Raw genomic sequence first — 24,905 nt, 5'->3', positions numbered from 1 at the left:
GGAGGGGGGAGCGTTTGGCAGTGGGGGGTGAGGAGGGGGAGGCCCTGGCAGGCCACCAGGAAGCCCGCAAGAAGGCTCCCTGTTAAATCTGGCCAGCCCAGGTGACCATCCCCGGAGGGTAACCGTTGGCGGCACCGTTGGGAAGACAATTGGAGGATGGTCGTGCCCAGCTGGTTTGGGGAGGGGGGGGGCCCCAGCCTTTAAAAGCCCAGGAAGGAAGGATGGGGAGCCCATCTAGAGGTGCCTGGGCAATCCGCCCTCCCCCCCAATTGGATGAGTGGTCTCTCCTCCGGCTAGCGTTCTCTCGATCTGGCTGGAAAAATCCCCTCCGGCCAAGGGAAGGCGGAGAAGGGAAGGGGAAGGGCAAGAGGCCAAGCCCTCCCCCCTTCTCTCTCTCTCCCCCCACCCCCCAACTCCAGGGCCTGGTCACTGGCTGCTACCGAGGGGAAGGGCCGGGTTGCTGACTCACACCAGCCAGCCGGCTGGCCTCGGAAGGCAGGGGGGATGCCGGATGCCGGCGGAGGAGGGGAGGTAAGAGAAGGTAGGGGGATGCGCCAGGAAAGGGTGGGGTGGGGGTGGAGAGCCCCCTGGGGTTGGCCCAGGCTGGAGGGACAGGGCATGGGTCAGTTGGGGGAGGGGGAGGGCAAGCCGGGGAAGGAGGAAACGGAACCGACCACATAGGTCCGGTGCAAAATAGGAAACTGTTCGGAAATCCACTAAGACGGTGCAAATCTTTCCTTCTCCTGGGTCTCAATTCCCTTGCAAATCAAGGGTGCAACGACCCTGCAAGGTAGGCCAGAGGGGAGGAGAGAAGGGCTGTGGGAGGGAGGGAGGGAGGGAGGGAGGGAAAGAAAAAAAGAGGGCGAGAGAGAGGGGAAAGAGGAAGAGAGAAAGAGAAGGATAAGAGGAGGCAGCGAAGGAAGGATTGGGGTGGGGAGAGAGAGAGGGAGGGAGGGAGGGAGGGAGGGAGGGAGGGGATAAAAAGCAAAAAGAAAAGAAAGAACAAAAGAAAGAAAAAAGAGGGAGAAAGAAAGAACAGATGGAGGATAGATAGATAGATAGATAGATAGATAGATAGATAGATAGATAGATAGATAATATATAAACAGACGTAAGGAGGAATGAGGAAGGGAATTAGGGATGGAGGATAGATAGATAGATAGATAGATAGATAGATAGATAGATAGATAGATAGATAGATAATATATAAACAGACATAAGGAGGGAATGAGGAAGGGAATTAGGGAGGGAGGGAGGAAAGAGTAGGAAAGAAAGGAAGGAAGGAGATAGGAATGAGAAGAAGGAAGGAAGGAAGGAAGGAAGGAAGGAAGGAAGGAAGGAAGGAAGGAAGGAAGGAAGGAAGGAAAAAGGAGAGAAGGAGAAGTGCCTGAATTTTGATCACAGGGTTGCTGTGTTTTCACGTTAAGCATGAAAAATGGTCTTTTCAGTGCCATTGTAACCGGTCAGTAAACGATTACCGGTTGTAAATATGAGGACTACGTGTCCAACATCTGCCTTGGGGCTGGACTTGCAAAGGTTTTGTGCTGCTGTTGTCACTATTGCAAAGATCCCTCATTTGCAAAGTGCGGCATCGATCTAGCCTGCTAAAAGCTGCGGTTTCCTTAACCCAAAGTCTGCTTTTCGCATCAGGCGCAAAAGAAAAAAAGACAGAAAACCACATTTGGGGTGGAGGAGGAGAAGACGGAGGGCACGAAGCAAAAACGGAGCTGAAATCCGGAGCAGGCAGCCGGGCTTGCCCACCAAACCACCTTCCAAACTCCCCTTTCAAAGGGCTGAAACGTGCGACTTCCGAGCCCTGCAGGGGAGGCAAACTTCACACCAACTTTGCGTCCTGTTGCAAGGAAGGGAGGGGTTCCCTGACATTGGGGTGACACTCCCCAAAGTATCCTACGTTGCCCTTCTCCAATAATATTATAATTAATATTACCCAAGAGACACTGAATCATCTAATTGAGTGTTTCTCAAAACTTGAAAGCTTTAAGAGGGGTGGACTTCAACTCCCAGAATCCCCCAGCTGGCATGCTTTAAGAGGGTGGGCTTCGAGATCCCAGGCTGCAGGGGGGTCAGGCTAGAAGACCTTTTGAAGCCCCTTCCAATTCTGTTATTCTGTTTTTCCTTCTTCTGCACTGACTCATTTTGGTGGGCGGCCAACTCTGGAGACCGAAGGCCGTTTCCTGGACAGTCCATGTCCACAGGTCGTGGGTGGGTGGGCGGGCAGCGGAGAGGCCCCCTTTGTTTGTTCCTTCCTGGGGGGAGGGAGGGTCAGCGGGGAAAAAAGGCCCACCTGGGAATGGCCGAAAGAGGGGAGGGAAAATAACAAACCCAGCAGAGGAAGGAGTGGGATGGCCTTCTGGCTCCCAGCCTTACCACCGGATGCTGGGCTGGATTTTCAGACTGCACTCTAGGACCTGGGGAGGGGGGAGGGAAGGCAGGAAATCAAACCACCCCCCACTCCCCAAGAGACCCTGACGCAGCCCCCAACTTCCTTGGAAAGCCGGGGAACAACAGGGTCCAGTTGCTACAAACTTTTATATATATATAAAACTTTTATATTTTATATATATATATATATGCGTGTGTGTGTGTGTGTGTGTGTGTGTGTGTGTGTGTGTATATATATACATATATACTTATATATCTCTCTCTATCTATCCATCCATCCATCCATCTATATATATCATCTATCTATCTATATAATCTATAATCTATCTATATCATCTATCCATCATCTATCTTTCCATCCACCCATCTCTATATCTATATCATCTATCAATCTATATAATCTATCTATATCATCTGTCCTATCTATCTATCTATCTATCTGTCTGTCTGTCTGTCCTATCTATCTGTCCTATCTATCTATCTACCTACCTATATTTCATGTCTGTCTGTCTGTCTGTCTGTCTGTCTGCTATCTATCTACCTACCTACCTACCTACCTACTTACCATCTATCTCTATCTGTCTGTCTGTCTGTCTGTCTGTCTGTCTGTCTGTCTATCTATCTATCTATCTATCTATCTATCTATCTATCTATCTATCTATCTATCTATCTATCTATCTATATCCCGAAAAGTCTGAATTTATCATCTGGGGATCCTGCCTTAAATTGCCGCAGCCCTCCAGAGGGGTCTGGACTACATATCCCCTCATACCCAGCAGCGCCTGGAGTCCAGCGCCATCAGAACACGGGTGCAGGAGAGGCTGGCCTCGAAAGGAAGCATGGATGCAAATTTTCCAGATGGGCTTTTTTTTTCTTTTTTTAAAAATAATCCCAGTTTTCCAAGTTTTTTAAAAATTTCTTAAATGCAACGCTTGCACTGAGAAAATCCCCCAGCCGGCCTGCTTTAAAGAGTAGACTCCAACTCCCAGAATCCCCCAGCCTGCCTGCTTGTCACCAAAAGCCAGTTTGGAGACCTATTTAATGCATCTCTCTTGGACTGCTGGTCTATTTCCAGCACCCATTTATTTGCTCTCATAGCCACCCAATCTGTCACTGTAGGGCGCTAGTCCTCATGAAACCCAGCCCACCCTTCTAAACCCCAAATATATCTTTCAGCAGAGCAACAAGATTCAATCTTGGCCACATTGCAGAATAAGCAAAGTCACTTAAAACAGCCAACAGAGTCACCGTAAAAGCAAAAATATTTGATGATGCCTTAGTGGGTGTGATAATTATACAGCAAAAGTTATATCTGGCTGAATTCCTGAGCGTTTTTGACTTCTATTTCCTCCTTTACAAAGGTCTCCTGTTTTTTGTTTTTTACAGCCCCGTGGCTGGCCATATTCCAACAGGTGAAGTTTCCTGGCTTGTACAAACCGGGTTAAATTTCAAGCTGGGCGACCCGTCTGTCTATAAGTCCCCAGTTTCCAACCCCCCCAAAAAAAAAACCACAGAGGTTTATAGGGAAAATCTGAGTCTTGTCTTCTGCTTCTTCCGCCTCTTCCCAACGGTCTCATGTGCTAAGCCATGGTTTGTTTCCTCGAAATAAACCACCATCAGGCGGCATTCTCGGAAAGAAAAGGCAAAAGCAGTCGTAGGAGCGAGACGGAGGCTGGAAACAATCCCCCATTTTTAATGCCGTCACCACCTTAAGAGCAAAAAAAAAAAAACCTCAGCCAACTTAAAAAAAACTGTGTGGACTCGAACTCCCAGCATTCCTCCATGGGCTGCCAGGGAATGCTGGGAGTTGGAGTCCCACCACCCGTGCTGGAAATCGGTCAGGAAGGCAGATGGAAGAAGAGCAGCCGGAGCCCAGCACCAGACTGAAAGCAGAGAGAGGAGGAGGAGGAGGAGGAGGAGGAGGGAGGAGGAGGAGGAGAGGAGGAGGAGGAAGGAGGAAGGAGGAAGGAGGGAGGAGGAGGGAGGAGGAGGAGGAGGAGGGGAGGAGGAGGAGGAGGAGGAGGAGGAGGGGGCCCACCCTTACCGTATACTCCATCCCGGGCACTGGAGATCTGTCCGTCTTTGCGGGGAGGCAAACCTGCATTTTGGTGACAAAGAAGGAATTAGGGAGGGGGCTCCGGGTGGGGGAGGGGGGGCTGGAGATTTTGAGGGGTGGGAGTGGGGGAGAGAGAGGGGAGGGAGGGAGGGCCAGGGGAGGACAATACTGGCCTTCGTTTGTGCCTTTCCCTCAATCATTTTTTTTCTCAGTCTTGGCGATGTGAGGGGTGGGCTTCCTCTCCCAGAATTCCCCAGCTAGCATGTTTTAAGAGCGGTGGGCTTCGACTCTCTTCTATTCTTTCTTTCTTTCTTTCTCTCTCTCTTCTCTCTCTCTCTCAGAATTCCCAGCTAGTATGTTTTAAGAGCGGTGGGCTTCGACTCTCTTCTATTCCTTCTTTCTTTCTTTCTTTCTTTCTTTCTTTCTTTCTCTCTCTTCTCAGAATTCCCAGCTAGTATGTTTTAAGAGCGGTGGGCTTCGACTCTCTTCTATTCTTTCTTTCTTTCTTTCTTTCTTTCTCTCTCTCTCTCTCTCAGAATTCCCCAGCTAGCATGTTTTAAGAGCAGTGGGCTTTGACTCTCTTCTATTCTTTCTTTTCTTTCTTCTTTCTTTCTCTTTATTCTTTCTCTCCCTCTTCTCTCTCTCTCAGAATTTTTCAGCTAGCATGTTTTAAGAGCGGCGGGCTTCGACTCTCTTCTATTCTTTCTTTCTTTCTATTCTCTTTCTTTTCTTTCTCTCTCTCTCTTTCTCAGAATTCTCAGCTAGCATGTTTTAAGAGGGGTGGGCTTCAACTCCTTCTTTTCTTCTTTCTTTCTTTTTTCTATTCTCTCTCTCTCTCTCTCTCTTCTCAGAATTCCTCAGCCAGCATGTTTTAGAGGGGTGAGCTTCAACTCCCAGAATTTATCTCTTCTATCTCTTTCTTTCTATTCTTCTTTCTCTCTTCTTTCTCTTTCTATTCTTTCTTTCTTTCTCAGAATTCCTCAGCCAGCATGTTTCAAGAGGGGTGAGCTTCAATTCCCAGAATCTCTCTCTCTCTCTCCTATCTTTCTCCTTCTTTCTTTCTTTCTTTCTTTTCTTTCTTTCTTTCTTTCTTTCTTTCTTTCTTTCTTTCTTTCTTTCTTTCTTTCTTTCTTTCTTTCTTTCTTTCTTTCTTTCTTTCTTTCTTTCTTTCTTTCTTTCTTTCTTTCTTTCTTTCTTTCTTTCTTTTCTTTCTCCTTCCTTCCTTCCTTCCTTCCTAGAATTCCTCAGCCATCATGCTTTAAGAGGGGGAGCTTCGATAGAATCTCTCTCTCTCTCTTCTCTCTCCTTTCTTTCTTTCTTTCTTTCTTTCTTTCTTTCTTTCTTTTTCTCCTTCCTTTCTTCCTAGAATTCCTCATGCTTTAAGAGGGGGTAGTAGACTGCCGGAAGGGCCCCAATCCTCTTCCCAAGGAGACCAATCAGAGTCGGACCATCCCAAGGCAGCCTGTTCCCTGCTTCACGGAGAGCCTCCATGTGCCAAGGCAATCTATCTCCAAAGTCCAGCTGGGCAAGGAAGGAGCTTCCAGAGCCTCTGCAATTAGGGATGGGTGGACTTGGAAGGGGAGGGAGGTGCTGGGTAATTTATTTATTTTTTTAATCCAAAGGGGAATTTTAGGGACTCTTGACACCCCACCTGGAGCTGATCTGCAGGGGGGGGGGGGTGGATTATTGTATTGCTCTCCTGGGTTCAAGGGGGCAAACCAAGAGGGAATGGCAGCTTTTTTGGGTGTGTGTGTGTGTGTGTAGAGTTTTATCCTGGTTTTATATACACACACCTATCTGGGGTGTCCTTGCTAGCCGGCCCAACGTGCTCATATCAAACTCTTTTCCTTTTCTCCCACAAATAACGGCTCAAAGGCCTCCAAAGATGCGTCTCAATTCCGCTTCTGCAGCAGACCTTCCAAAAGCAGCCGCACTCTATCTGACCAAACTGCCCAGAAGGGCAGACAAGTTTTTCTTCCCCAAAGAGGGTTGGTGGGAGCTTCGGTCTTGGGCTCATTTGCTCCGCCACGTCCCACCATCCCACCCCCTCACTTCCTCGGTGGCTTCGGCGGAGCCGGGGGGAGAGAGAAAAACTCACAATTTGGGGGACGGGGGGACGGAGACCCTACCCCACCCTTTTAGCTTTGCCTGCCCCACCTCAAAAAAATAAAATAAAATAAAAATACCCGCCTGCAAAAGAAGCAAGATGGCCATTTCTTTCGCTTCATCAGCCAAGAGAAACGTGGCATATATTTTTTTTTTGGTGCCTCTGCAGGAATTTAAAAAGAAAAACTCTTTCCCCCCCCCCTTGGCCGAGGAATTTGGGGGGTGTTTCTCTCTCTCTCTCTCTCCTTCCCCCCATCCTGCTAGGTCCAGAAATGTGAGGAAGGGGGTTAGATTTGAGTGAGAAGCCCACCGTCCCGTGGGGAGGGAGAGGGGGAGAGAAACAAGGCAGTTACCAGGACGGACAGGGAAGGGAGAAAGAAATAAAGAGATTTATTTTAACTTTTCTGGCTTTAAGGGTCTTCTAAGGGAGAGGTGGGGGAGAGGAAGAGGAGAAAAACTTTATTAAAAAAAACAACTGACCTGCAAAAGAGGATGATGTCGTCCCACTACTCTTTTCCCCGCCTCCCCCCCCCCCCAAATGGGCCACTCCAGTTTTTAAAAAGGGATGAAATTGGAGAATGCAGAGCCCTCCTCCTCCTTCTTCAGGGGAGGGAGGGAAGCAAAGCCGGAGTTTGCAGCCTGACCCAGACGGATGGAAATGGGGACAGGGGCTACATTTGTCCCTTGGGGGTGGGGGGTGTTTAAGGGGCAGCTGAAAAGGAAAACATATGAGAGCGGGAGGCATTTTTCTTTCTCTTTTATTTTATGAACGCCGAGAGCATTTGAACCAAAGACAAACTCCTTGTGTGTCCAATCACATTTGGCCAATAAAAGAATTCTATTCTATATTCCATTCTTTCTTTCCTCTATTCTAATTCTATTCCTTCTTCCATTCTTTCTTCTCTTTTTTATTCTATTCTTTTTTCTTCTATTACTTTTCTTTTTATTCTATTATTATTCTATTCTTTCTTCTATTCTATTTTTTTATTCTATTCTATTCTTTCTATTCTATTATTCTATTCTTTCTTCTATTTTCTTCTTCTTCTTCTATTCCTATTTTTTTATTCTATTCTTTATTCTATTCTTTCTCTATTCTATTTTCTTCTATTCTATTACTTCTATTCTTTCTTCTATTCTCTTTTTATTCTATTCTATTCTTTATTATTCTATTCTATTTTTTTCTATTCTATTACTTTCTTCAATTCTTTTTATTCTATTCTTTATTATTCTATTCTTTCTTCTATTCCTATTTTTTTATTCTATTCTATTCTTTCTCTATTCTATTTTCTTCTATTCTTTTTATTCTATTCTATTCTTTCTCTATTCTATTTTCTTCTATTCTATTACTTCTATTCTCTTTTTATTCTATTCTATTCTTTCTCTATTCTATTTTCTTCTATTCTATTACTTTCTTCTATTCTTTTTTATTCTATTCTTTATTCTGTTCTATTATTTGTTCTATTCTATTCATTCTTTTTTTGCACAGAAAGTCTCACCCAACTTGGGTTGAGAAAAAATCTCCCAGCTTGGTTGGTGGAGGTGACAACCTCCTCGCAGATGAATTACGGTCTTGTTTGTAAACTAAGCCAGGAAATCTGGCTTAGGCTGGCTGCACACAATAGTGAGAGACAAACACACACACTCCAAAAAAAAACACCAAAAACCACCCTCCAAAGTGGAGCATGCAAATATGACACGGGTGCCAAAATTGGGACAGAAACCTTTCCTGGGGGAGAAAAGAGGCCCAATCGGTTCTTTAAAGGAGAGAAAATCCTGCTGGCCTTTGCCAACAATTAGGGGTGCAAAGTAGAAAAGAAAGGACAGGTTTGGGTCCAAGATTTGCAGAGGTTTTGAGATCATTGACAACTCCCCCAAATGTGGTTTTCGTGTCTGTGGAAAGGAAGAGAGGGGTGAGAGGGAGAAAAAGTCTCACTTTTGGACAGCCTATCCATGCGATCCCAAGCTTTGCAATCTCAAGGCCTGCAAGCAAACCCGTTTCATAAATAACCCCGCCGCCCCTTTACAATTTTGCAACAGCGAGTCTTGCAGCAAATCCGTCCCACCTAAAAAGGAATCAACCCCGGCCCCAAACTCCGCAACGCCGAGGCTTTGCCTAGAGGCAGCAGGCACACCCAGCAGCGGCGGCGGCGGCTTCTTTCTCAATGCTAAAACGTTCACATCGCGGGCCGTTTCTCCGCCAGGGCAACCAAATCCCCCCAACCCTCTCCAGCTCTGGAAGCCCATCCGCACCCAACACAACCAGAGAGGGTTCCAGAGACCATCTTCCACCCCTGGACGGGGCCGACCCTCAAGACACGAGCGGCTCAACCTTTGGGGATAGAATGACGACACCGACACCACCACCATCCCCGCCTCCGGGCAAAGCGTTTTGGATGCCCCACTCTCGCCTTTCCCCCCCGGGATGGGTTTTTCGTCCCATCCCCGCCGGCCCCAACGCGGAGCCGGCTTCGTCCTTCCCCTCCTTGGCTCCTTCGGGGGAATCCCAAGGAAACCGCTTGGAAGAGCCCAGGAGGAAAGAGCGAAGGAAAGAAGCGCTCGAAGGCGGCGCGGACGTCTCTGGCGCAGTCTCCTCTCTGGTCCGGCAAGAGGGAGTTTTTTTTTTTTTCTTTTCTCCTTTCTTCCCTCACATTCCTCCCCTGGCCTCGTCGCGCAGACGGGAGACAGTTAAGAGGGAGGGAGGGAGACTTTAAATCTGCAGTCACCGTCATGCTTCTGAGTAAACCATTAGTAACCCGCTTCTATTACAAAACAAGGCTGAGTTTTCAAGTCCGGGAATCCTCTGGCGGCGCTGCTTCCTCGGAACACGAGTGAGGAGCGGACTTTTTCCCTCCTCCCCCGCCCTTTCCTGGGAAAATGTACCCACGATTTCGACACTCGGGTCCGGCCCAACTTGAGCCACGCTCCTTAAATGAGCGCCCGATCCGGAGAACCTCCAGCCGCAGGGGCAATTTACCTTGCCGCGCGTCTCTAAAAGGCGCCTCGAGGGAATAGAGCCGTGCCCCAGCCCTATCCTTATCAATGAAAATGAACGCGGATCGCCCCGACCGAGTAACGGCGCTCCCCGGACCTCCCTCGCAGGGCTGTGGTGCAACCTTAGAAACAAATCATTCCCCCGGCCAACTTTCCAGACGGGGCGACGGAACCTGACCCGCAATTGACCGACTATGCAGGGCTGCACGGGGCAATATTGATAATTGGAGGGGGCTTCTTACCGGGGCGGCCGCACCATTGGAGGGGCAAAGGCGTCCAACTGCGGCTTCTCCGACAGAGCCTCTCTCCGACAAAACTTCTGGGGTTCTTAGAAACCTGCCCCGCCCGTTTTTTTCCCCACCAAACGCTTCCGGATTTCGTCCCGTGTTGAAGGCGGGGCTCCCAGCCTACCTCCCCTTCGGCAACCTTTCCTAGACTTCCGGTAGTGCCACTCTAGCCTTGGGACTCTCTCTCCCCGTGTCAGGACCCACCCATTTCCACAGGGCTGTTTATAGGGAGGAATAGAAAGAACACTACGCGGGGAGAGGGTTAATAAAACACTACAATTTCAGTATTAAAAAATATTCGTCGTAGTCTTCACATCGGTCCTCAGGGACGCAGAAATCCCCTCAGAAATGACTTCGCCGTTTGTTTCCTAGCTCGCCGCTTTTGCCTCATCTTCCTTCTAGCCTTCCGATACTCAAGTTTCTTCCGACTGCAAACTCTCCTTTACTTCCCCGTTGTCGCCTTTCCTCAAGCTCCTCGACGGGCTGACTGAAAGCGTCAGTCCCGCTGTCTCCTTTTATACTTTCCCTCCAAAACAGCTCTGAACCCGATTGGTTAACGCAACCAACAACCTGAACTTTTCATTGGCTGCTAGCACGGCTGTTTTATAGGTCCCCGGGGAGACTCAGAGACCAATCAGCATGCAGACACACCTGGGGGAAGCTCCTCATTGGTTGAAATCGAAGCGGCTCTACTCCTTTACCTGAGACCCCCGAACCCCTTTTTCAATTTGATTTGACACACGGTCCTTAATTAAACGAATGGTTAATTTTAGACCAAGGGGGGGGGGAATAAAATTGGGTATCCCGTTTCTCATCTCATTTATAACCAAAATGCATTGTTGGTTCCTGCCCAGCTCTGGCTTGACAGGATGATGGAATATGCGGCTTAAGCTGGAAGAATGGGACTTGTAGTCCCCTCTTGACAAGGTTGTGAGAATGGGACTGATGGGAGTTGTAGTTTGAGAGACATCATGCAGGGCTGAGGTCATTCCGAGCGCAGCCAATCAGGTTCCGCTACGTCTACCCAAGCATCCTCCCCCTCAGACTCTCCTGCCCAATCAGCGTCGAAGGCGGAGACTTTTGAAAAGCGGCGGTTCGGGGGAAACTAAGCGAGGGGTAAACCCGCGCAAGGGCGAGAGGTGCGCATGCGCAAAAAAGGCCGGCGCCTCCCCTTTCCAGTCTTCCTCTAACTGGCGCCGGCGAGCGCGGGGCTTCGGACGCCGCCGGGAAACGCCAAGCAGCGGCCGGAGAGAGCGAGCCAGACGCCGCCGGCCGCCCCGCCGCCGCCTTCCCGATCATGACGCACAAGCAGATCTACTACTCGGATAAATACGACGACGAGGAATTCGAGTACCGGTGAGAGGGGGCGGAGCCTGGCGCGATGGGCAGGGGCGGGGTTGGGGGGGTTTCCGCGGCGACGACACGTGAGGGGCGGGGCTTGGGGAAGGGGGCGGGGCTTGGAGCCTCTGGCTTCTAATTATTCTGTATTTGTTCACATTTTTGCCTTTTTTTTTTTGTTCAAACTTGTGTTGTTCAAGAAATTAAAATGCAGGCTCCCAAAAGAAGCCAAGAAAAACTTTTTTTGCAATAGAAAACAAGAAAAAAAGATGAATAAACTGCATTAAAAGAATTATGCATTGTATTTTTAGCCTTTTATTTTAAGAGAAAAAAAAAGGAGGGAGAAATCCTAATTTTTGCATGCTTCACAAAATCTCCTAGAACTGGGCCGTTTATAAATTTAAACGAATTAACGGGATTAGGTATTTTATCGCATTTTAATCCTTTTTCTTTTTAATCTCGGCTTCTTATTGGCTTATCGATGGGTCGTCCACCTTCCTTGCTTCAACCCTTTGAAAAGTCTTCTAAAAACTTGTAAAATCCTTTTCTCCCTCCTCCCCCCCCCAAACCCCCCCCAGCTATCATCCATCCGTTTGGCAATGATTTGGACTCCACCTCCCATGGTTCCTAGCCTTTGGCTAGGGCTGATGGGTGTGGAGGCGCGACAGCACTGACAGCAGGTCAGGCTGAGGTTGGATGGGATTGGGAAAGGGCCTCAAGACTCCAAAGAGGCTTCCCACCAAGTTAAGAGGTGGTGCATAAATATGGTGGGACTACAACTCCCATCACTCTATAGGCGGGCTTTGCCTCGCTTCCTCTTTGACTGTCCGGCGGGGGGGGGGGATTTGGTAGGTTGGTCCGATGTTTATTGACCTCTTGTTCCTTCTCTTCCCCCTCCCGCCCGGCTTTTCTTGCAGGCATGTCATGCTGCCCAAAGACATCGCCAAGCTGGTCCCCAAGACCCATCTCATGTCCGAATCGGAGTGGCGGAACCTGGGGGTCCAGCAGAGCCAGGGCTGGGTCCATTACATGATCCACGAACCAGGTAGGGTAAAACCTGTCCGCAGCTTGGACCTGAAGCTCTAGAGGCAAAATGTCAACTTCGAGCATCAATTTAAGTTATCGTCCGGATGGCCACTGAGTGACTTGAATATTCCCTTAAAGAGCCAGTGAAGTCTAATGGTTAAGGCTAAAAACCAGGAGAAAATGAGTTCTAGTTTCACCTTAGATGTGAAAGCCAATTGGGTGACTTTGGGCCAGTCACCAGGAGACGTGAGTTCTAGTCCTGCCTTAGGCACAAAAATTGGGTGGCTTTGGAGCGGTCACTCTCAGCTCATTCCACTTCACAGGATGGTTGTTATGGGGAAAACAGGAAGAGAGAGATGGGTATGTTTGCCATCTTGATTGATTTGTAAAAAAATAAAACCGGCAGGACGCAAATAAAAATAAATCTAAATTGGCTTTGCCCAGCGACGACATGATCTTTGATCACTCCACCATTCAGGATCTGGTTATTTTCTGAATCTTCCCCCACGTAAAAAAAAAAAAAAAAACTGATCCGAGGGATTTGATGACAGCTTTCCTGCTGGAGGAAAAAAAATCTGAGTTCCGGTGATCTTTTTCACGTGCCGTTTTTTTCCTCTCTTTCCAGAGCCACACATCCTGCTTTTCCGAAGACCACTGCCGAAGAAAGTTGAAAAATGACACGCACCTCCACCTTCTTCTGTGTTTCGATCGAAGCACCTTTTTTTGGAGAACAATTGATTCTTTTAATCTAAATCGTAAAATTCCAAGAAATGTTTTAAGATGCCTGTTCCAGAAAATACTGCTTGACGTAAACAAGCAGCTAAGAAAAAGTGGTTTTGCCTCCGATATTTTATCTGGCCAAAGCAATCTTCAAAAACTCCAACAACTTGACTTTTTTAAAAAAATATTTTTTGAAATACTGGCTAAAAGCTTGGCCTGCCCAAAGGGCCTAACTCACTTTAAAAAAAAAAATCTTGTCTTGCAAAACTTTGTTCTTAAAACGTGCCTTTCCTTTTTAATCTTATATTTCAACTTCTGCTTTAGAGCTTTTAAGATATTTTTGATATGATTGTTCCTTGGGCTGGATTAATAAAGGGTCACCATGTTAAAGGATCGTTTCTAACTCCTTGTACCTCAATTTGGTCGCAGTTTTCTATATTGCTTAATCTAATGTAACTTGGACATTGGAATGCATTGGTGAAAGAAGGAATCATGTCACAGATTAACTGAAAATTATGAGAAAAATAAAACGGTCGATGCAAGTACACTGGGTTCAAACAACCATTTGAGGGCCACTGGTATAAAGGATTAAAATTCATCCATGTTGTCTTCCAAAGAAAGTCATTCAAGACTTTAAATGTTGATCAAGGTGATCTCTTTTTTAAAAAAAAGAATCAATGAAATTAGGCAATATTTAAGTTTTGGGTTCAATGTACAAATGCAGCAACTTTGTGTAGTTTCATCCATGTTGTAACCTCTGTTCGTGAGTACGTATGTAACCTATTGTACCAAGAAATATTCTATAAACTTGTTTTCCTTGTGCTTCTGTTTTTAAGTTTTCTTTCAGGGCCTTTTATTTTATTTTATTTTATTTTTTTAAAAAAACTTTATTAATGGAAGTGCTTTCTGTTACTCGTGTTTTGCTGCAACGCATTTTCCTAAAATATTGTTTTAACTGCAGTTAAATTGTGTTGTGTATTACTTTACCTGGGGATTGGGGTGGTTTTAAAGGCAGGGTGCAAAGAGCTGAACTCATACAAGTAACCTAAGCTTAATTAATTGTTTAATTTTCCTTGATTGACTGATCCGGATGAGCTTTCCTGACCTGATCCAAATAAAGATTGTTTATACGGGATTTGGGTTTGTTTGTTTTTGCTGATAGACCGGGTGCTTTCGAAAGCGATCTGTAGGGGGAATGTAGCCTACATTTCCACTCCTTAGACTATGTAGTTTCAGTAATGTAGTATTGTGTGTAATAATGCTGTGCAAAACAGCCTTCTTAGTAGATTTGGAATTTTTAAAAATAGTGGAGCATAAAAGGGAAAATGAGCTTTTTCCTTCCCTTCCTTTCCTTTCCCTTCTTCATCCATTTACTTTCTTCCCGCCTTCTCTTCCTTTTCTTCCTTCCCTTCCTTTACTTCTCTTCTTCACTTCCTTCCATCTTTTCCTTTTCTTCCCTTCCTTTTCTTCCTTTCCTTTCCCTTCCCTTCATTTATTTCCTTCCCGCCATCTTTCCTTCCTTTCCCTTCTCTTCATTTACTTCCCTTTCTTTTGTTCCCTTCCCTTCTTCATTTTCTTCCTTCCATCAATCTTTTCCTTCCCTTCATCCATTTACTTCCTTCCATCTTTCCCTCCCTTTCCTTCCCTTCTTCATCCATTTACTTCTTTTCCTTCCCTTTATTTTCTTACTAGCCGAGTGTGATTGGATGCACAAGGGATTTCTCTCTGCAAAATTAAGGGGTGTGCATAAGCGCACAATCGTGCCTACTGTCCCTGTCCTATTGTCCCCAATTATTTGTTACTATTTCATGTATTTAAACTTATGTTTATTCTTATTTCCATTATATTGTAAGCATTTGACTAAATAAATAAATAAAAATAAATAAAATCAGCTTTAAGCTGATTTTGACACTTTACAACATTGCACATAATCTAGAAAATTGGGTGGGTTGGGTCACTCAGCCAAATGTCACGAGGAGGTAAACAAAAAAGTTAAAAAAAAAATATTACACAATCCAAAAGGCAACACCTGTTTGCAAACAACTCGCCTGTACACAATGAAACGCCGGGAGGCATGATGGGAAATGTAGTTTTCCCGGGGGCCTAGAGCGTCGCTCTCTTGCCACGCCGCCCGCGCCTGTTGGCCAATCCGCGCTTCTTCCGCTCCCCGCCCCTTTCCCGCTAGGCCAATAGCAAACCAGAGGGGGCGAGGCCGGCAGGAAGAAGCAAGCCAATGGGCGAGCGGGAGGCGTGGCTCCCTGGCAGTTGTTTAAACAAGGTTAGGGTAAGTCGAGGGGTGCGTGGGAATTTCCCGGGTCTTGCTTGAAATGGTATCTCCCACCCTGCAGGTTTTGCCAAGGGGGCTCCTGAGCATGGACAGAGTGTCAAAGACCCGCGGGAATGAAGGCTTTCTCTTTGGGGATTGCTTAAAGCACTGTTAATTGGGAAATAGATCAATAGTCTTGGGAAATAGATCAATCCTAGTTTGATGTCTCAGTGCAACTGGAGTAAATAAATGCAGATTTATTCTGGAAAGGGTGCGATCCACAGTGCAAGGGTCTGGTTTGATTTTATTAATGTAACCAATTAAAGTGATTGAAGCCAGTCAATTTAACTCCATTTTAATTTTACAGGTCAGAGAGTGACGTGTTACATACCTTAGTACTTCCAAAGCGAGGATAAATAAATCAAGTAGAAATAAAGTAGAAATGACCAGCCAGAACAAAACCATCTTCCAAAGTTACTTTGTTTGATGATGATGATGATGATGATGATGTCCTTGTTGCTCTTTGCGCTGGGTTGTTTTCTTGCAGACGTTTCGTGACCAAACTAGGTAACAACATCCGTGCTAGACTACAGGTAGGGTTTGCAGAGAGGAGAAGGGAGAAGGAGAAAGAAAAGGAGAAGGAGGAGAAGATGACGGAGGAGGAGGAGGAAGACTGTGGGTCCTTGGTGCTCTCTGAACTGGGTTGTTTTCTTGCAGACGTTTCATTACCAAACTAGGTAACAACAACAGTGCTAGACTAGAGATGGAGTTTATGAAAAGAGGTGGAGGAGGAAGACACATGAGGTCCATGGTACTCTCTGAGCTTGTTTTCTTGCAGATGTTTCATGACCCAACTAGGTAATATCATCAGTCTCACGCAGAGGAAACTCCACTCCTTTCTAGCCCTGATGATGTTACTTAGTTGGGTCATGAAATGTCCACAAGGAAACCGCCAAGCTCAGAGAGCACCAAGGACCCCAAATTTCAAGCTACAAATACTCTCCTTTATTTAAAATAATAATAATAATAATCCTGCAAGAATTTTTTTTAAAAAAATACCTGCAATCAAAGGGCTTGTGTAACAGACATATTAATTTCAGGTAACTGCAGGTAACGCAAGCTTCCAAAACTCTGCCGAAGCGACATTTAGAACTGGCAGCTTCCAAGGGCCGCTCGCTCCTGCGCTGGGATCTTTGGCTCTGCAGGAACGTTGTGCACGCCAGACAGCCCAGACGGTGTCTTCAAACGATGGCGACCCAGGTGGATGGGGAAACTTCCAGAAACAAAGGGGGCACCCCTCAACCTGCAGCCGTGACCGCTGGCATCATCATCATAGGAGACGAGATCTTAAAGGTACGTGAGCCTTCGCACAACGGTGTACGCTCTGGGGAAATCGAGGCAGCTTTGATCAGTGAATTAATCTATTTTTTTTCCCCAATAAAGTCAACTGGCGATGTGTATATATATCTGAATATACCTGCTGATATATGAATCAAGTTTAAATTTCTGGGCACTTCTATCTTGAACTTCTCATGGACTATGAATGCTAACATGCTTGTGAAGAAGCTGTTGATGATCTACTTCGACTACAGATTATCCTTCTAATATCTTCTTTTGGGGGGGGTCTTTTTTTCAGGGGTACACGCAAGACACCAATTCTGTTTTCATGTGCCGGAAACTCCGCTCGCTGGGGGTGAAGGTGGCCAAGATTTCAGTGCTGCCTGACGAGGTGGAGGCCATCGCCACTGAGGTCAAGTCTTTCGCCGACAGGTTCACTTACGTCTTGACGTCGGGCGGCATCGGCCCCACGCACGACGACGTCACCTTTGAAGCGGTCGCAAAAGCCTTCGGCGAGAAAATCCATCCCCATCCAGAGATGGTGAAACTCGTCCAGAAATTTTTCGGCCTGCAGTCCAAGCCCGAAAGCCCGAAGATGAAGCTGGCTTGCGTCCCCGAATCCTCTCTCCTCAATTACGGAGTGGACGAGAAGACAGGGCGTCGCTTCCCGTATCCGCTGATCAGCGTCCGGAACGTCTACATTTTCCCCGGGATCCCCTCGTTGATGAAACGAGCCCTGGACGGTCTCGGGCATCTCTTCCGAAACGAGAAGACCCAGTTTTACACCCGGGAGATCTACGTGAACGTTGAGGAAACTCAGATCGCCTCGGTGCTGAACGACGCCAACGCCAAATTCTGGCCACGCACCAACCTGGGCTCGTACCCGGATTGGGTCAGCAACTACCACCGAGTGAAGCTCATCCTGGACTCGGACTCCGAGGCTGACCTGGACAAGGTGCACGCTTTCCTGATGGAGCACTTGCCCCAAGGGGTCGTGGTGCCTTTGGTAGCCAATCCCATTTCCCGGGCCACTACAGATGTCTACGGGTTGGCTGAGTCCGGTAGGTAGCCTTGTCTGCCGTACAGATTATCTCGACTCAGTAGGCAGCCCTCTCTGCCGTACAGATTATCTCGAGTCCGATAAATAGCCCTGTCTACCTGTTGTGGCCTGTCGGCTGCCGGTCCCTCCAGCAGCCGAATTGGAAGAGGAGGAGCCGTCCGCCAACCCCCAGATAGAGAGTCAACAGCCCCCAGGTCTGGAGGTGGCTGATGAAGAAGAGGAGGAACAGCTGGCTCCAGTTCCTGATGTCAGGATCCCAGTAGTTACTCCCATTTAAATCATGAGTCTCTCGCCGGATTTTCAAAACTTAAAAGATTTATTAGGAGTAAACATGCCTGGGTATAGCTGACTCTGAGGCACATCATTCACTGTCACCCTTGACCCTGGTTTCGCCACCCCCCACCCCAAACCCCTGGGTGTATCATCATTCATATTCTCCAATGGGACACTTCCATAGCCCAAAGTCATCAATCCGGCTCTCCTGTTAGAATTTTGCGCAGCAGAAACCTCCCTCGCCTAGTTACTATCTTTGAAAACATGGATGGGGTGCAAGCTGCCCACTGCTTCCCCCTTCCTTTCTGTTGGCGACTCTAAAAAGACCCCAGAAATATTTTACGTGTTGACATAATGCGCAGAAGGCAGAGAGGAGAGGAGAGCAGTGGAAATCTATGGGCCGGCCCTTGGGACGGAAGAGCCACTGCTGCTAGCGAGGCCCCGCCTGAGCTCTGGGGATAAAAGGCAGGGAGCAGAGACGAATAGATGTGGCAAACAACTCTTCACTTCCCTGGCGGACGGACTTGTTAGCCTGCGGTGAGAGAGGAATTTTTTGCCGGGGCTGCCGGCGCCCCGAATAAAGGAACCTTTTGAATTCAGAGTGTTTGTTGTGTTTACAGATGTATCTCGAGTCCCGGGAGGTAGCCCTATCGGCCGTACCGGTGTAATTTTTTTAAAACAAATCGGGTGTGGTTGCATGAGGCCTCATTTAACCACTGCCCTGCTTAAAGACAGATTTTTTTTCCAGTCTCTATTGCGGTCATAAGTCAAGGACCGTTCGTATAGATCCACTACCCAGGATTTCCGGCCTTGTCGGTCGAGATTTTTTTTCCCCTCGCCGATTAACCTCCTTCCTCCCAACCTGCAGGTTCTCCTCTTGGCCAGAAGGTGGCGGCATCGCTCAGGACCGTGGAGGAAGGCTTGGAGAACTACAGCCTGTCGAAAATCTGCGTGGGGTTTAACGGCGGGAAGGACTGCACCGCGTTGCTACACCTTTCTTACGCCGCCGTCCAGAGGTGCCTCCCTTTCGGCAAGCTCTCACGACGCTAACCAAGCCAGGCCTCCCCTATCGTCACGCTTAAAACCAAAAAAAGGAAAAAAAATATTAAAATTTCGGCGTGCTTTAAAAAGGAGGCGCATGCTTCTAGTCCTCATTGTGGACTCCCAAGGCCTATAATGGCCTGCAAAACTCAGTCCCAAGTCCAGCCTTTTTTTGCTGGAGGGGTTAAATCCAGATAGTTTTTTAAGTGCCAGCACACTTTAACGACACTTCGTTCAGCGTCCGAAGTTACAAAGGCACGGAAAAACGAGACGTACAACGGTTGTTGTTTTTTCACACTTAACAACCGCTGCAGCATCCCCCCCCCCCGCTCCTCCCTCGCGAACAAAATTTAGATGCTCGGCAGCTGGTTCGTATTTACGACGGTCGCAGTGCCCCTTTCGCCAATCTCTCACTCAACAACAGAAAAATTGGGGGCGCTCAATTTGCCGGTCGTAAGTCCGGGATGGCCTGTATTCAGCCTGCCTACTCTACCCAATTTGGTGGGTAAACCTGGCTGGATTAACGCCCGCCCCCCCCCCCCAACCCCCGGGGATGATGGGTGTTGTTATCAGGCCCAATCTTTCCACATTTAGAGATAGGAGAACCGTCCACTGGGCCCAGATTGACAACTCTCATCCCGATGCTCGAAGTGGCAGTTCTCAACTTACGGGTAACTCGTTTAGCGACCGTCCAAATGGAATTGTCTGGGATTTAGAGGCACCTTGAAAAGCCAAGCTAGCCCGAGAGAGAGAGACCATTGCTCGTTATTCCGTTTTTAAACAAAAAACATTTTTATCACTTCTCCATAGGCGATATCCAGAAAAGTTGGACCAGCTCCAGGCTCTCTACATCCGTACGGTCCTTCCCTTCCCGGAAATGGAAGAATTTATTCAAGATACGGCTCGGAGGTTAAGTACCCCTTCTTCCTTCGGTGAGGCCACGTCAAGGCTGCCTTGATTTTATTTTATTTATTTTTTTCATCCCAAAACCAGCTGGGTTGAAGAAAAATGAAAATCAGTGCAACATGGATTTGTGCCAGCCACTTTCTCTCAGCCCTCAAAAAAGAAGGGATGGCAAAAATTAAAAAATTAAAAACCGCACACACACAACAGTTGGGACTCATCCACGCCGTGTCCAAGAATCGGACGCCATTTTAAAAAAATAAAAATAAATCAAAATGGTCCATTCATCCATCGGCACCTTCGCGCGGAAATTTGAGGGTTTCCCCTTTGAATCTTCCGGCAGGTACAACCTTCGCATTCGGTTGGTCCATGGGAACATTAAGGAAGCTTTGGGGATCCTGAAAGGTCAGCAGCCCGACCTGGAGGCCGTGTTGATGGGCACTCGACGGACAGATCCGTATTCCTGCGCCCTGAAGCCCTTCTCTATGACGGACCCCGAATGGCCACAGTACATGCGAGTCAGCCCCCTGCTGGTGGGTCCTTGGCGTCGGCGGCTCTTTTAATCGGCTTTTTAAAACAGTTTAATTAAAACTAGCTGGATACCCATGGGCTTCGCTACGAAACTATGTGGTGGGGCTTAGTTTTGGGGAAAGGAAATGTATGGGGAGGTGAATGGAGGGCTGTTTGGAAACTCAAAGAGTATTCACTGTGTGAGCAAGGAGACAGCGAGGAGCCTGGGCATGGCTTAGCTCAACTGTTCTGGACTAAAGCTGCTTGGTGCTCTGAAACTGAAACTGAAACTCCTCTGCTTGTGTTTTGCGTTTGGAAGAGATTTCTTTCCAGGCGGGGAGGGGGAGTAGAACTCCTTAGCATCAGAGCGTGTTAATGATGATAATATACAGGAAATACTAATGCTCTGATGGTCCTTTTGAAAAATCCTTTCTTAGTGAGCCCCTAGAAGCCAAGAGGAATGAATTGAATGAATCCAATTCCTGTGGACTTTGTTAGAAGCCAGCTGGGAAGGTTGCAAAACGGGAATCACACAAACACACACACACACACACACACTCACACTGAGAGGCTGCGAACGTCATAACCACAAGCCAGTGGCCCAGTGATTGAATTTGGATGGGGACGACGCTGCGAAGGTTGTAAGAGCGAGATGTGTCAAATATTAATTCTTAATTCTCTCTTAATTCTCTTTTTTTTTTCCCCTCCCACTTTCTTGTTTGATTCTTAGGACTGGACATACCACGATATATGGAGTTTCCTTCGCAGCCTTTATATTCCTTACTGCATTCTGTACGACAAGGGGTAAGTGCGTCCATGTCTTGAATTTTTACCTAATTTAGGGGAGAAAAAAAAACGTGTTTACAGGTGTATTTGCACAAGGAAATATTCCAGGAAGCTTTTAAAAGGCCGGGCAGGTTTAAAATTTGAGGGTAGGGGAAGTTATGAGAGAGAAAGGTGACTTAAGATCCCGTAATCCCTTGCGGGGTAGAGTTGTGGTCAACTGAATGGAGTTTTTACTGGCCAGATGCCCTTCCCGTCGCCGATGCAGTGTTTTGTTTAGCAGATAATATTCTCATTTGTGCCCAGAGAAAGAAATATCTGCCTCTACCGAGGATTGAACTCTTGATTGTGAGGCGAGCGCTCCACCTCTAGGACCACTGCACCACTCTCAGCATTTCCATAATGACAGGTTTAAAATCCACGCGCGTGGCAACTGACTCATATTTATGACGGTTGCAGCCTCCAGGGCTTGCCCGATCCCCTTTTGCGACCTTCTAACATGTCCAAATCCCCCGGGGAAGCCTTGATTCGCTCAACAACCGTGTTCCTTCCTCAACACCTGCAGCAACTCCCTTAACGGTGGCCAGGAAAGTCGTAAAACAAGGAAAAACTCAACTTAGTGGCTTGTCTCGCTTAGCGACGGAAATGTTGGGGGCTCAGTGTTGGCCGTAAATCGAAGGACGGCTTGTGTGTCACGAGGTTGATTTCGCTCTGGATTGAAAACATGGGTGTTGTTCTGTTTCGTTTTGTTTGTTTTCATGCTGGTTTCCCGTTTTTTATTTGTTTGTTTGTTTTCATGCTGGTTTCCCATTTTTTATTTGTGTGTTTGCTGGTTTTCATGCTGGCTTCTTGTTTTGTATTTGTTTGTTTTCATGCTGGTTTCCCATTTTTGTTTGTTTGTTTTCATGCTGGTTTCCCATTTTTTGTGTGTTTGTTTTCTGGCTTTCATGCTGGCTTCCCGTTTCGGCAGTTACACCTCGCTGGGAAGCATGACCGACACGCAAAAAAACCAAGCGTTGCGTTACACAAACGCACAAGGCCAGGAGTCCTACCGGCCGGCTTATGAGTTGGAAGACGAAAAAGAAGAACGCATCTGGCGCTGTTGAACCAACGCACCGCGCCTGTAGCCAGCAATGCTGGTTTAAGCAAGACACACCCGGGAGGGGAAGTGGGGGTTGGGGAGGAAGTAACTTTCCAAAGTAGGTTTATCAACATCGTAAAACGGAACACATGAGTGAGATTGGATTAGTCTGGCCCTGTGGGCATCTTTCGAACTGATCTTGCGCCACAAATAGACCGTTTATTGTGTTGGAATAAAAAATAGGGGTGTTTTTTTCTCCCACCCAATTCTCACCGGCCTTCCTTGTCCTCATTCTGAAGCAAGTCCAAAGGATTATTATTATTATTATTCTCTTTTATTCATTCAAACATGAAACTCAAGTCAACTGAACATTTAAGGAGGTATCACAAATATCATTGACTGGTGCTGATGGTTGATAAAGGTTGCTGCCAGCATCCTAGGTATTTATAATAATAAGTGTGTGTGTGTGTGTATATATATATACATATATATGAAACTTTTAAAAATACGAGGTCCTGGTAAAACTGTAAAAATTTATTTATTTATTATTTAATCTTCCATTTGATTCACAGTTTGGGACTGGTAAAAACTGAACAAGTCCTAACCAAGGACCTAAGAACTGTAAAGGTGTAATGTCTGAGTATATACGCAATTCCAAATAAGGTGTTCTTTTTACAAAGTCAGGATATTTAGGTATTCATGTTAGAAAATTTCCATGTATCTAGGCAGCCCATTTGGGTATTGCTCCAAGACTACTCCTATTTATTATTATTATTATTATTATTATTATTATTATTATTATTATTATTATTATTATTATTATTATTATTAACATTATCATCATCATTATCACTATTAATATATTTATTTATTTATTTATTTTTACTATTATCAGATAAAATGTATATCAAAATACAAAACAGCAGAGCAGGGAATTATTTTCAAAACGCACGAGTGGTAAATAAACTTAGGTAGGAAAAATAAAATTATATACCTGCGGTTACTAAACGGACAGCTTGATATATGGACCAAAATGATCTGAAAATTCTTAGCCCGGGTTTGGGGAGCTGCTTTGCTCATCAACCTTGGCAATTTTTTTTTTTTAGATGGCTGGACTTCGACTCCCAGAATTCCCCAATTTGGAGTTTCTTTCCCCACCCCACCCCCATCCACCCCAGCCGAGGGAGATAACGAGAGCAGAGCCTTCCTGCCAAAGAACAGTCTACCTGGGTCAGGAAGTGCAGGCAATCTTAGGCGCCCCAGGGAGGCCGGCTCGCGGCTGTTGGGAAACCAGGATGCTGGGCTTCCTTTGAGCTTCACCGCGGAGCTGCTCGCTCTCCTTCCCAAGCCCCATCCCGGCCCCATTGCAAAACCGCTTCCCCATTCCTGACTCCTCTTGTCTCCGTTTTTTTTTTGTTTCTTTTTCTTTTGCAAGCAGTTTCCTGCCTCTTGATAAGATCCTGTCCGCCGCCACCAAGCGCAGCCCGACTGGGGCCGGCGCCAGAGGTCACCCCGTGGCCAGCACTCCCCCTCCTCCCACCCCCGGCTGCTAAAGGACCGAGCCAGGCTGGCGAGGCCCTCCCCAACTTCCCTCCCTCCTGTCCAGTTTTTCGTGCGTTTTGGAGAGCCAGGGCGCACGTTAGGGAAGGGCAATTCCCTTTGAAATAAACGCTAGTTTTGGCTTGGGGGGGACTTCCACTTCCCTTCCTCTCCTGGCCCCAAGAGCCAGCTTTCTCCGGGGGCGTTTCAGATCACATCTGGGTGGGGTGGCACTCCTTGGGATGCTCCGGGGCGCGCCGTGCGTTTTGGAGAGCTGGGGCGCAGAGCGCACGGAGGGGAAGAGCAATTCCCTTTGAGATGCTGTCTTTGGCAATGGGAGGGGGGGGTGGAGGGACTCCCACTTCCTTCCCCTCCTGCCCCCAAGAGCCAGCTTTCTCCGATGGGGCGGGGGTGGGGGTGGATTTCAGATCAGATGTGGGTAGGTTGGATCTGCTTGGGGTGCCCCGGGCGCGCGCAGAGGGAAGGGCCGTTCTCTTTTCAGATGCTGGCTTTGGCAATGGGAAGGAGAGGGAGCGCTGCTTTTGCTAGCAGGACGTGGAGGAGGGCGGATGGTGGTGGGGGGGCGGGAAGCGACCTCCCAGCCTTGCCTTGCTGGCGCCAAGCGCCGCTGGCTCGGTCCTGGGACCCAGAGCCGCGCGGCGCCAGCGCAATCTCTCGTATCTCTTGGGGAAGTTGGAAGAGGAGCCGCGGAGCGAACGCCCTGGCTTCTTAAAGGGACAGCCTTGCTGATCTTTGGAAAGCCCTTCCCCCCCGCCCTCCTTTCCCTTCCTCTTTGGCAGGAGAGACACCCCCCAGAAGTCCCCACGTTTAGGGTGGAAGGGGGTGTGTGAAACCCCTTGCGAACTCGGTTGGCTTCCTGTCTCCCTGCGGAAGAGGAGAAACCGTGGCAGGTGCTGCCCCCCTCCCAAAAAGGGGCTCCTTGGTTCTAACTCGGGTCAAAGCAGAAACGGGGACCTTGAGGACTAGAAACCTGGCTTGGCTGGCGGAATGGTTGCGGGGGTTCAAGGAGAGCTTGGAAAGGGAATTATCCATTTCTGTAATCCGAGGAGACGGGGTGCGTCTCTAGGGCTGCCTAGTAGGGTGCGGGCTTTGATTCCTGGGGTGGTCAGAGGGGCAAAATGAGGCCAAACCAGGATAAAGGGGAGCGGGGGGGGGAATTGGCT

At 47.5% G+C, this 24,905-nt stretch overlaps 2 protein-coding genes across 4 annotated transcripts; both read left to right on the top strand.

Annotated features, from left to right (window-relative positions):
* Positions 1-10,982: 10,982 nt before the first annotated feature.
* CKS1B (CDC28 protein kinase regulatory subunit 1B) lies at positions 10,983-14,060 on the top strand. Its single transcript, XM_026691264.2, has 3 exons — positions 10,983-11,199; positions 12,099-12,226; positions 12,833-14,060. The coding sequence occupies exons 1-3, from the start codon at positions 11,141-11,143 to the stop codon at positions 12,883-12,885; spliced, it is 240 nt and encodes a 79-aa protein (XP_026547049.1). The 5' UTR covers positions 10,983-11,140; the 3' UTR covers positions 12,886-14,060.
* Positions 14,061-15,145: 1,085 nt separating this feature from the next.
* FLAD1 (flavin adenine dinucleotide synthetase 1) lies at positions 15,146-22,454 on the top strand. Of its 3 annotated transcripts, none has more exons than XM_026691266.2 (8): positions 15,146-15,211; positions 16,294-16,546; positions 16,830-17,592; positions 18,733-18,880; positions 19,716-19,814; positions 20,152-20,341; positions 21,049-21,122; positions 22,072-22,454. In XM_026691266.2, the coding sequence occupies exons 2-8, from the start codon at positions 16,442-16,444 to the stop codon at positions 22,205-22,207; spliced, it is 1,515 nt and encodes a 504-aa protein (XP_026547051.2). In that variant the 5' UTR covers positions 15,146-15,211; positions 16,294-16,441; the 3' UTR covers positions 22,208-22,454. The 3 variants fall into 3 exon arrangements, with proteins under 3 accessions (XP_026547051.2, XP_087799907.1, XP_087799908.1); XM_087943781.1 differs by lacking the exon at positions 15,146-15,211 and adding an exon at positions 15,555-15,760; XM_087943782.1 differs by lacking the exons at positions 15,146-15,211; positions 22,072-22,454 and adding an exon at positions 15,560-15,760 and having other exon boundaries at positions 21,049-21,126.
* Positions 22,455-24,905: the final 2,451 nt, after the last annotated feature.

This window comes from Notechis scutatus, chromosome 14, assembly GCF_049901735.1.
Source record: "Notechis scutatus isolate UNSWTSFEM ecotype Mainland chromosome 14, rNotScu1.2, whole genome shotgun sequence".
Lineage (NCBI taxonomy): Eukaryota > Metazoa > Chordata > Lepidosauria > Squamata > Elapidae > Notechis > Notechis scutatus.
Note: the sequence above shows the minus strand (reverse complement) of the source record. Positions and strands in the feature narration are given on the sequence as shown.